Source organism: Schistocerca serialis, chromosome 4 (assembly GCF_023864345.2).
Source record: "Schistocerca serialis cubense isolate TAMUIC-IGC-003099 chromosome 4, iqSchSeri2.2, whole genome shotgun sequence".
NCBI lineage: Eukaryota > Metazoa > Arthropoda > Insecta > Orthoptera > Acrididae > Schistocerca > Schistocerca serialis.
In genome coordinates, this window is record NC_064641.1 from 467,676,974 (window position 1) to 467,690,288 (window position 13,315).

Sequence of the window (13,315 nt, forward strand, 5' to 3'; positions counted from 1 at the left end):
ACTCATAATATCCAGTATAAGTTCAGGCACATGAATTACAAATTAATAGCTCTACAACTGTAAATATTATTTTTAGGCAGTATAACAATGACAACTATAGTGCCTCAGTTCAGCTTCTTGGCAGTCATCTCGATCCAAAATTAACCAGGGGAACTCACACTAACAATGTATACAAGAACTTAACCTGAATCACTTAACTGCTAAGTAAACTTGGGACTTGGGTGACTGACAAGCTATTGCTGAACTCTTATTATGCCTGTTTTCACACCCACTTATGAATGCAGTGCTGCTACAGGGCAACTCCTCTGGAGCAAAAAGAATTTTTACGAAATCACATACCACATAGGGAATACTTTAAGGAGTTCAAAATACTGACAGTTGCATCCCTGTTTATTCTCAGCTGCTTGGTGTATATCCAGGAACAGCAGCCAGACATGAACTGAGAGAGTCTATACATAAGTATGACATACATCAAAGACAAATGATTCACATCCTAGTTGCTAAGCTTTTTAAAATGTTGCAAAAAGCCTACTACATGATAGTAGAATTTAAAATATGTAACAAAAATCTAATCTACTAAAACTGCTGTACAATCTGACCACTATATTATTTGTGATTTCTTAAAACTTTAATGTGTCATGCTATCATGCTCTACTTTCATAATACATTTTTTTCAGCATATGCATTGTGTCACACACACTGTTCTGGCCTCAGCAGCCAGAGACAGTGATCATATGTGTGTGAGCCCGTCTGTGACTCAGCACCTCTGCTATATAGTGAATAACAGTCTATCATCTTCATTATATTGACATACTGTTTCTTTTTTCATTCTATATGACACATTTATATTTAATGATTATTACATGTGTCTACTAAAAACCATATACTGTGAAACCCCAATTTTACAAGGGAATTTAAAAAAAAGAGGGATAAAATGTGGGAAAATGTAACGTGGGAAATAACGTTTAAGGCTGTAAAAGTTATGTATAGGATCCCCCCCCTTGCATTTTTGCACTTTATGTATGAAATACGGACACAACAGGCATCAAAAGACTTATCAGAGACTTTTTTAATTATCTAATAAATGTTTATTATCTAATATAAAAGCTGATTTAGCTGGAATTGATAACTGTCTGGGAAGTAGAAATGTTTGACTCAATTTCAAACACCATAATTGACGTTTTTGGAAAGCCTGCAGCTGTCATTCTTTACCATATTTAAATAATGAAATACTGCACTAGTTACATATTTTTTCATTCTTAATTATGTGTTTTGAGAATTTTTTCTAGTTTTCAAGTGCAAATATGTACATAAGTATTTTGTGTGGTGTTTGAATATGTGTTATTCTGCCTCTCATGCACTGTAGTCATCTTTTTGAGGTTATCAGGTACTGTGCCTCCTCAGTTATGTAGAAAACCACACACATGCGAACTATCGTCACACTGCCTGTGTAACATCACAAAAAATAATATGAAAATACTGCACGTGATAACGAGAATAAATTCTCAAAACATGTTTTGCTCAGAAAAAAAAGTGTAACTGGTGTTGCGTTTAAACGAAAAACATTTGGGCAACGCAAAGTGAATAACAGTATTAACTAGCACTGCACGAGGTCAAATGCCGAAACACACTAAATATGGTTTGACAAAGGTGTCACAATGATCACAACAATCGTGAAACTTCAGTTGTGCAGTAGACTGTTTGGAATTGGTTGTGAATGGTCACGATATCTTTATTCAAACCAACCTAGTTACTCCCATCAGCCACCATACAAAGTAGTGTTTGGCTGCTGTGGGAGATACAGCACGAATTGTTCCAACTTTTACAAAATTACTGGTTCAAATCTGTTGAGTAGAGTGCCCGGGTGTCAAGAAACTTAACTATGTAATATTTGTAAACACTACTGGATGGCCAGCACCATGCCAGCGTTTTTTTCTCGATGAATATTTTTTCATAATGCGTAAATCGCAGGAAAATTATAAATATGTTGACGCAAAATCGGGTACAAACTAACATTGTGAACATAGGAAATTTGACGGAATGTTAATTCCAGGAACAAAAAAGTGGGGTTGTACGGTATATTCCTTTCTTATGTTCAAAATGTGTAACTTTATTATGCAGCTACACAATGTTTGTAAAAAGATGACATCAGTTGCATGGGTGATGATTAGAGATGGATCAATAAATAAATAAATAAATCATTGACAAAGATTGTTGTCAATAAATAAATCAATCAATCATTCACAATATTGTTGTCAAATTCTTTGAATTCTCAAACAAACATCCATAACTGAAGGTATATTTTCTATAAATGGCAAACAATTGCAACTCTTAGTTACCACTCACCTATAAATTCAATACTACCATTAAAAAATGATATAAATTCTGTTTGGACTATGATGAAAGATGCAACTGGACAACAATTTAAACGTGATGACCTAACTTACCTTGTTCAGCCATTTTTCCTGCCAACTTCTTTGCCTCAAGAGTAGGTGATGTCAGTTTCAGCTGAATTTCTTCAATTCTTGATTTATACAAAGCCTGCTCTTTCATCAATATCTGTTTCAAAGCACTAACTGGAAAAAGTACAATCTTACAATAAATGATACAGTGAAATGTACATAAATATGCCTCTAACTATTAATTTATACTTTCTAAAGACAATTTAGGTTCTCATCTGATACCTCATAACATAAAATTTATAATCAAATAATCGAATGTATAGACAAAACGAACCAGTTTATTCCTGGCTGCCTCCCATACAACAAACAAAAATAGTTACCCATGGGCTAATATAACAATGAAATCAATCAATTATTGATAAAATCATTTGTAAATTAAATAATTTTATCAAAAATAGTTGCCAGTCAGATGCGCATTTATACCTAACACAGCATTCCATGGACAGCAAAATGCTTCATCCATTCTTCAACACTGTTACTTAAATTCTGTATGTCCCAAATACCAAATGAGTGAAAGGGTTTCCACACTGTCGAACCCCATCAAGTTCTTAAAAGTAGTTTTCAGATCATATATGATAGATCAAACAAAAAATGGTTTCTCTAGTTAATGACAATATTATGAAAAGGATAGACTGTAACTCACCACACAACAATAGCACAACAAAAATATTGTCAAATACATTAGCTTTTGGCCAAAAAGGTCTTCACTGGAATTAGACAAGTAACACACACACACACACACACACACACACACACACACACACACACAAGCGCGCGCGCGCGCGCGCGCGCGAGACCCCAGCCTCTATGTGTCTCCATGTATTCGCGTGCGTGTGTGTGTGTGTGTGTGTGTGTACATTGTCTAATTCTGATGATGGTCTTTTTGACCGAAAGCTAATGTGTTTCACTGTCTTTTTGCTGTGCCTATCTGCAACTCAACACCTCTGCTATATGTTGAATAACAACCCCTGTCCTTTCCATAATATTGTTACTATTCCATGCTGGATTTTCCACTGTTTGAATTTGTTTCTCTAGTTATGATTGTCAAAAAAATATTTAATAAAACTGTCTCTGTCACACTAAAAATAATGATAAAGTTAATGGGTTTTGTATTATGTGACAGAGGTGTAAACACCATGGCTGCGACACATTACCTTCCAACAAAACAGATTCATTTCTGATAATGACTGCTTAGCAACTGAAACTGATCAGTTTTATCATTACACTAGCTGACAAACTTGGCATTGTTCGGATGCTCATTTTTCCAATTTTCTGTTAGAAACAAAAACAAAAAAATGAACTGTGTTTGTAGTGTAATATAAAAAAATTATTTCCAAGTATTTGTGAAAACACCTTTTAAATAATACAACAGTTTCTGTATGCTGGGAGCAGCTGCTCTGCATGTCTGCAATGCAATTTTGTAAATGTCTCTACGGCAATGCTTCTCCATCGCCCTACAGACGGCTATCGTTTTTGCCTACAACTATCTGCGTTTCACAATTAAATGTTGTCAAAAGCGCTGCCTGGTGTCAGGGATTTCCTTAAGTTGACACAACTGCGGGAGTGTCTAAGTAGCACAGAGTAACTGTATTAAACTTTCATGCATGGCACATTTTTTCATGCATCTCAGTGTTTATGGTGTCATGTCTCTTGAACTATCAGTTGTAAAATGATATATTTGTGTATTTACCTTCAGCGGCATATGTAGATACTATCTGCAAAATATTTTGCAAATAGTTAGTGCTGAAGAAGTAATAAATTTAAATGTCATGATGATCCGGCAGTTTTTCACACATCTCAGTTTTTATGGCATCATATATCCTGGTCTATGTGCAATACAATATGATTTCTTAAGTAAGTATGTACAGTGAGATATGTGGATACTGTCTGCAAAATGTGTTGTGAACAGAGTAAACAGCAAAGAAGTAATAAATTTAAATGTCACACACAATGTGACAGTTTTTCATGCATCTCTGTGTTTATGACATCATATCTCCTGTGGTCCTTATCCCAACAGGAACTGCTGAGTCACAATAATGGTTATATGTACCAAATTTGGTTGAAATTGTTCCAGTGGTTTAGAGGATGTGGAACATACACGCATACATATATCTATTTTTATAATACAGGATGTACACATTTAAGTCTGAGAACACTTTCAATTATTTATTGCACAATAAATAAACAATGCACAGATGTCATACATTTTTACAACCATTCAATATGAGAACCATGAGTGACCCTGCAGACGTCAATATGGTAATCGAATTCTTGCCATACCCATCCCAACATGGCATCATCGACTGTCGCAGTTGCTTCCCGTATTCTCTCCAGGAGCTCTGCTACTGCTACATCACGCGGTAGAGGCGGTACATACACCAGATTTTTAATGTGTCCCCCATCAGAAAAAAATCACACGGAGTGAGATCTGGTGATCGGGGAGGGCATTTCATGAACTCCAACACAGAGAATGCTCAACCCGCACCTGAAATCGCCATGTTTGCAACTAGCACTGACTATCAGCAAATTATCAAACTACATTGTGGTGATATACTTGGAAAAAAAAATTTCAGGGTTTCTCTTCAAAATGACACGTGTATGATATCTGTACAATATTTGGTTCTTGTGCAATAAATAACTGAAAGTGTTCCCGGACCTTATGTACACCCTGTATGTACGGATTTAAAGCAATCTTGACAATTTTAATGAGATATTTGAATCAATTAGATTGTGTGACAATGTCAAGTCCCATTAAGGTTAATAGTCTACTGGATTTCACAAGGCAAGCAACGTAATTTAATTTACAGGAAGATAGATAGAACAAAATACAAAATTAGTCTCCACAAAATAGCGGAGCCTAGAAAGCCAATACAGAACAAGATAAAGTGCCAAAATAATTTGGCACAAATCCTTACCATCTGCATCAACTGCCAGTGAGCAAAGACGCTCTAATATGCTACTGTAAACATCATAACCCTTAAGGGCTAATTTTTTTATCTCTTCAATGACATTGCTCTGCTGTTGGGGATTGTAACTCATTTCTATAACAGGAGGTGGCAGACAGATTTCCCATAGTGTGATACCAGTGTACCTGAAAAGTTTGAACACAAATTATGTTTAAATTGTTCTAACAACACATTCCCATGTGGTTCAGAAAAATATGAAAAATTTTGCCCGTAGAGAGGGATTTTGGCTTTGGGAAATATGAAGCAGTTGGTCAAGTGAATTTAGAACATAATCCACAGCTGATGATAGTAATATATTTCTGAGAAAGTAATCCATTTGGCATATATTGTGGAGTGACTGAAATCATTCACTCTATTTTTCACAACACAGGCCTCACATGAAATCAAAATACCCACAATAATTTTCTTGTGACCGTTACCACTGCCTGAATCGATTCAGTTGAAGGATATCCCAAAAGAACCACAACAGATGAAATCATCTAGAAAAAGCACAATATGGTATTAAATGATTAGCAATTATAAAATATCTGACACTGTAGATATAGTAGAGGAAAGATTATGGCACATTTTACATGAAGAATTAAATTTGTCCATGAAGGGTGCTACATTTGTTGAATGCTTACCAAAAGCAAATGAGAAAATAACACAATGTTTAAAGATTTTTTTTAAAAAAAAGAAAAAAATTGATTTTGTGTGTCGATTTCTTACTCTGTATGACATGTTCGTTCATCACTTCATGCCACAATGAAACTGTACGCAGAGCAGTGTGTGCAAACTGACAGTCGTATGTAAAAAAGTAAAAAAGAAGGGTTAATTTAATCTGCTGAAAACACTATGGCTAGAGTTTTCTGAAATGTAAAAGGGTTTCTTCTTATTTATTAACTCATAAAGGGTAAAATAAAACTGCCAAGTCTTCTCGGCCAACTACATGAGCAAATACAACAAAGACCACTCTGAGAAAGGAAACACACTGTCTTCCACTTGGGCAATGCACCTAGCGAGCGAGGTGCTTTAGCAATATGACAACTTAGGACCTTAAAGTTCAAAGGACAGGATAATGGGAAATAGTGGTTGTGTACCTATTACTAAACATAAGAAACTCAAATATGTTCGAGCTATGAATAAAAGCTACAAATGAGATTATTCAGGCAAGGCTCAGTATCTAGGCTAGGCACAAACTTGTAATTGGTTCTTTCTGCTGACCATAGTCATTGACAGACATAGAGCAGCTTCCAGTCTGTTCCAGGGAACAATGAGAGGACCTTCCTGTTCAAATCGTATATTAGTGTCCTGGTAGACAATACAAATAGTACTCTCAAACTTTTGCTGATGGTGCAGTTATTTATTTTGAAAAGAGTTGAACAAATATGCAGTATGATCTTGAAAGACATGGTGCAACAATTTGCATTAAATGTTTATAAAATTCTTCAATTCACAAAAGAAAACGTAAACAAAAACATAGTATACTTATGAACACAATATTAATAAGTTGCTATTGTGATCAGTCGAGCATTTTTGAGGATATATAATTGGGAAACAAAGTTTTGACAACAGTAAGTAGGTTCAAATGAATGTAGGTTGTAGTAATTATGGAGAAATGAAAAGTCTTGTGCAGGATAGAACAGCACAAAGACTGGCATCAAACCAGTCTTCAGATGCAAGACCACAACCATAGCAACAACAACCAACAACAACAACAACAACCTGGAATGGAATGATCACACAAGCTCAGTCATAGATGAACCGGGCCACAGACTTTGGTTTATTTGTAGGATACTGACTAAATTCAATTAGTCTACAATGGAGAATGTATACAAAATGGTTGTGTGTCCCATCTTGGAATATTTCTCAAGTGTATGGGATCCATATTAAAGGGAATTAAGAGGGATGCTGAATGTATACAAACGATCACAGCTTTGTTTTGACCCATGAGAGACTGTCACAGAAATGATGGAAAACCTGACCTGACTGACAGCTGAAGATAGACACAAATTATTCCATGAAAGACCACTTACAAAATTTGAAGAACCAGCTTTAAGTGAGGAATCTAGGGATATATTACAGCTTACTGCATCTGTTTCCATAGAGACTGCAAAGACAGGATTAGACTAATTATAGCATGTACAGAAGCATTTAAAGAACCATTTTTCCTGCATTCCATATGTGAATGGAATATTTCTTGATTGACAAGTGTTCATATTCTTTAAATGAATATTAATATTAAACTAAAATAAATAAAAACAAAGATGATGTAACTTACCAAACGAAAGTATTGGCATGTTCATAGACACACAAACAAACACAAACATATACACAAAATTCAAGCTTTCGCAACCAACGGTTGCTTCATCAGGAAAGAGGGAAGGAGAGGGAAAGACGAAAGGATGTGGGTTTTAAGGGAGAGGGTAAGGAGTCATTCCAATCCCAGGAGTGGAAAGACTTACCTTAGGGGGGAAAAAGGACAGGTATACACTCGCGCGCACACACACACACACACACACACACCCATCCACACATATACAGACACAAGCAGACATTTGTAAAGGCAAAGAGTTTGGGCAGAGGTGTCAGTCGAGGCAGAAGTACAGAGGCAAAGATGTTGTTGAATGACAGGTGAGGTATGAGCGGCGGCAACTCGAAATTAGCGGAGGTTGAGGCCTGGTGGGTAACGGGAAGAGAGGATATACTGAAGGGCCTGCCTCAACTGACATCTCTTCCCCAACTCTTTACCTTTACAAATGTCTGCTTGTGTCTGTATATGTGCGAATGGATATGTGTGTGTGTGTGTGTGTGTGTGTGTGTGTGTGTGTGTGTGTGTGTGTGCGCGCGTGCGCGAGTGTATACCTGTCCTTTTTTCCCCCTAAGGTAAGTCTTTCCGCTCCCGGGATTGGAACGACTCCTTACACTATCCCTTAAAACCCACATCCTTTCGTCTTTCTCTCTCCTTCCCTCTTTCCTGATGAAGCAACTGTCGCTTGTGAAAGCTTGAATTTTGTGTGGGTGTTTGTGTGTCTATCAACACACCAATGCTTTCGTTTGGTAAGTTACATCATCTTTGTTTTTAGATATATTTTTCCCATGTGGAATGTTTCCCTCTATTATATATATATATATATATATATCTACGTAGGCAGAGATACGTTCTGTGGGGGCTTGGTAACCAGCTACAATGGGGCGGCCGGGATGATTGGGTTTGTGAATTTTAGGAAGAAGGTAGAAGGTAGGGGTGTGGGGTGTCGGTGGGGTCAGGAGGTTGATGGAGTCAGGTGAAAGGTTTTGTAGGGGGCCTAAGATTCTGAGGATTCCATAAAGCTCTGCCTGGACATCAGGAATGGGATTACTTTGGCAAACTTTGTATGTGGTGTTGTCTGAAAGCTGATGCAGTCCCTCAGCCACATACTCCCGACGATCAAGTACCACGGTTGTGGAACCCTTGTCTGCCGGAAGAATGACGATGGACCGGTCAGCCTTCAGATCACGGATAGCCTGGGCTTCAGCAGTGGTGATGTTGGGAGTAGGATTAAGGTTTTTTGAGAAGGATTGAGAGGCAAGGCTGGAAGTCAGAAATTCCTGGAAGGTTTGGAGAGGGTGATTTTGAGGAAGAGGAGGTGGGTCCCGCTGTGACGGAGGACGGAACTGTTCCAGGCAGGGTTCAATTTGGATAGTGTCTTGGGGAGTTGGATCATTAGGGGTAGGATTAGGATCATTCTTCTTCGTGGCAAAGTGATACTTCCAACAGAGAGTACGAGTGTATAAATCTTTGACGAGGGCTGATTGGTTGAATCTGGGAGTGGGGCTGAAGGTGAGGCCTTTGGATAGGACAGAGGTTTCGGATTGGGAGGCCTCACCTTCAGCCCCACTCATACCTCACCTGTCATTCAACAACATCTTTGCCTCTGCACTTCTGCCTCGACTGACATCTCTGCCCAAACTCTTTGTCTTTAAATATGTCTGCTTGTGTCTGTATATGTGTGGATGGATATGTGTGTGTGTGTGCGCGAGTGTATAGCCGTCCTTTTTTCCCCCTAAGGTAAGTCTTTCCGCTCCCGGGATTGGAATGACTCCTTACCCTCTCCCTTAAAACCCACTTCCTTTCGTCTTTCCCTCTCCTTCCCTCTTTCCTGATGAGGCAACAGTTTGTTGCGAAAGCTTGAATTTTGTGTGTATGTTTGTGTTCGTTTGTGTGTCTGTCGACCTGCCAGCACTTTCATTTGTTAAGTCACATCATCTTTGTTTTTAGATATATTTTTCCTACGTGGAATGTTTCCCTCTATTATAACTATAACTATATATAGTTGTGTAAAATCTGAATATTTGTAATAGGTACGATGTAACACCCAATATCGTGCCTTACTAGGTACAATGATACATTTTTATCATGTATATGTAATCACATATGTATATATGACTGTACTAAACTTGTAAAAAAATGCTATGACATTTGCAAAAGGCACCAGTTGGTGTCTCCATGTAAAAAAATACAATAAATAAATAAATTAATTAATTAATTAATAAAATCAGAAGAAATATTAATATGTGGTGCTATGGAAAGTACCCTCTGCCCCCCACATCACAATGTTTTGCGGAGTTTGCATGTCGATGTTGAACCTGCAATAAAGACACATAGTAAACATTGCAAATCATTGGACTAAAATGATTATTATTTTGTTAAGATGGGATACTGCTGGCAATTCCCCTATTTTCAGAAATATTCTGATGAAGACAATGCCACATTTGATACAGCTGAATGAGGAGTGATGCAAGAGTCACATCCATATGTAAATGTCTCTCCCCCCTTGTGATTCAAGACTTGTTGGACTGGTAGAAGAGTGCCACATTCTTCTTTCAAATATGAGGAGCATTCTCAAAGGTGTTCTTGATACCATTCTCAGTTGTATGAACGAGACAAGTAATCCATACTTAATCATAATCACTTGATCTTCCCTGCGGGGGTGTAAACCACAGGTGACATCACTGAGCCCATATTTGGTTTTAAAATACTAATTACTTGATAATCATCTCCCAAAATGTTATGTAACATTCCTCACATGTCTTTTCTGTTACTATTACCACCATATTCTTAATCCTTTTCTTTTTTTTCTTAAACATCATGCCCTGCATTTAGTCATTCAAGCAATGTTCTTCATTAATAACAGACAAAGAGACTAATGTTTATGAAACATATTTATCAGTGTAGTATTTCAAAGTTGTATGCCTTATTGGGTCTTTCTGCTGATGTATTCTTGAAGGTTCTCCATCACTGAATGAGTTATGAACTGTCTGGCAGAATAATCTAATTTGGGGAGTTATAGCTCCAGTGCAATAAGTGGAGAAGAGATCTGACAGATGAATAGTAGAGTACAACCCTACTGAGGTACTGTAGACTTTGGGCTGTCCTCCTCAAGATATGAAAGTCCTTTTCAGTAACTGACATTTCTGGGGTACATGTCCATAAATCTTAAGTTAGTTTAGTTATTTACATGTCCTGTAGATCGTATTTGTGAAAACTCACTTTGATATTGATCTTGTCAGTACATTTATAAATATACAGTTTCTCAGTGTGGATGTATTATGTGCAGCATTTACATGACTGGATATTTACTTTCATAATAATCCATAATAAAGTAAGTAAATGTTGAAATAACAAATGCAAAATTTAATAAATGTAACCCAGACACACAAAGGGAGTAGGAGGAGTTGTCAAAATGAACTGATTTCAGTGTGTTTCTGAAACTGTTTTCATTTTCTGCCAGCAATTTAATTCCCAAGGGAGGTCATAATAAAAGTCATGCTGCACGCTTTGCTCCTTTCTGTGCTAAAGTAATGTTAAACTGAATATAGTGGAGACAATGTTTTTTAGTTTTATATTTATAAATTCTACAACTATTTTTAAATTATCACTAGTTCTTCACAACAAACTTCATGTATTGCGAAAGTTTTGACAGTATGCCTTTTTTAATGGTTTCCTGCATAAGGTTCTAAAGATTGGCATTAGATATTATCCTTAATTAAATTACACCTTTTACTGAGGTGTTGTGTAACACATAAGTTAGGTGAAGTGATGTGAGCCCAACGTCGATAGTACCCACGAACAATGATCGCTACACGAAAATATTTTTTTAGTTTGAATATTTAGTTAAGATTTGTATGCTTTGGGAGGATTGCCACATTTATGCACTGATGCGGAAGGACACAGCAATTCTGCAAGGCAGGATGACAATAGCTGCTTTATCACGTTTCGCAGTACCTGTTGATTTGTGCAGTTTTTCCATGCAATTTTGTCCTGGCTTGGAGGTGTGTCATGTACCATAGAGCAATGAGTACCATAACAATTGGCACCACATCATGGGAACAAAAAGAAGCTTAATTGTTAAGACCTGAGAGATCTCTCATTCATGTCATGCCATAGAAATTCATTTAATAGCTCATGTTATGACTGTTATGACTTGTTTCTTTTAATGCAAACAAAGAAATGATACACGAAGGTTTCTGGAGAAATGTTATGATCACTTGGAAGAGCTTTAAATTGGCAAACATTTCTCAGTTTCCAGCACACAAGAAGTTGTAGAGGAGACAGAGTCTGAGTACAAAAAGAAGAGACATGGGTTTAAACTTTTGTACCAAAAATTACACAAGAGGAAACATGACATTCTGGTGCCCTAAGTGACAGACACAGAATACTCCTGTGCTGAAAAAGTGATGAAACTGGCATGAGAAGAGTAAAATAAATACAAACTAAAAAGAAAGGAATAATGTTGAAGAAAAATTTCAGTGAAATATATTGCTGTTGTCCTTAGCAACAGGGTCAACAGCCAAGGTTACGACAGTGCAAAAGTCATTACCACACTGTGATGAAAAGTTATTAAGAAAAATTGTGTAGTCAATGACCCATCATTGAATCCACTGACTACAATTATACTGAAGAAGAACTAAAAAGTCCATGAGTCGGAAGATCGTTGAGTGCGGCTTCTAAGGGCCACATTCTTTCATCACTTCGTGATTACAGCCCAGCATCCAACTGTGAATACATGGGCCACTTATCATCCAGCAGCAATGACAGCTTACAATCACACACTCACCATCTGGCAAAGCAGTTCATTCAAGTCCAACTTCCAACTTCTCATCAACATCACAACACAGCGAGCTATGCCAGTAGAAATTGGCGAACTGTATCGAACAGTGTTGCGTATTGTGGGAAATCAGAAGTGGATCTGTTTATCAAAGCTTTTCCCTTTTGGTTGCTGGCAACAAAGCTGTCCAATAACACTTTCATTGGTAAGAACTGACTAAGATTAATTACAGGTTTAGTATTACAGTCATGGTATGCCACACTAAAGAGAAGCATGGAGCAAAGTTTAAGGGAATTTCTGACAAACTAGGCTGAGCAATTTGACATTCATCTCAGAGCAGATTTAAGGGTGGATGTAAAAGCTGATTTGAAGGCTTAAGGTGAGGATTTAGAAATGGAACTATATGCGAGTATCGAAGATCAGAATATTAATTTTGAAGTCCTTGACAGAGACGTGTATTAAGGTTAAGCAGAATTAATAACTTAGTTAAATATGCAATTGAATAACTTAAGGACTGAAATACATACTAACAAAGCACATAATAATTGAATCACATAATGAAAAAACTGATATATGTAGTATGACTTCTAAACAGCAGACAGCATTGTCTATCTTGATGGATGAGTTACATCCTGAAGTAATTAGTGTCACTCACTACAGAATGAAGTTAATGTGTCGTTCAGGGATATAAATAATGACCTGAAACAGATTAAAGATTTCTTGGAACAGGAATTTTTGGAAATGTCAAACAGGCCTCAGAAACGACAGTCCAGTTAAGTATTTTAGAAAAGAAAAAAAAATTTGGACATAACAGCAG

At 37.0% G+C, this 13,315-nt stretch overlaps 1 protein-coding gene across 2 annotated transcripts in view; it reads right to left on the reverse strand.

Annotated features, from left to right (window-relative positions):
* Positions 1–13,315, reverse strand: part of LOC126475111 (1-phosphatidylinositol 3-phosphate 5-kinase) — a 372,610-nt gene that overhangs the window by 121,857 nt on the left and 237,438 nt on the right. For both annotated transcript variants that reach the window (XM_050102696.1, XM_050102695.1), the window contains exons 18-19: positions 5,378–5,553; positions 2,448–2,576 (exon numbers count right to left, since the gene is read on the reverse strand). In XM_050102696.1, the coding sequence (XP_049958653.1) occupies positions 2,448–2,576; positions 5,378–5,553 (305 nt within the window). The remainder of the gene's footprint in view (positions 1–2,447; positions 2,577–5,377; positions 5,554–13,315) is intronic.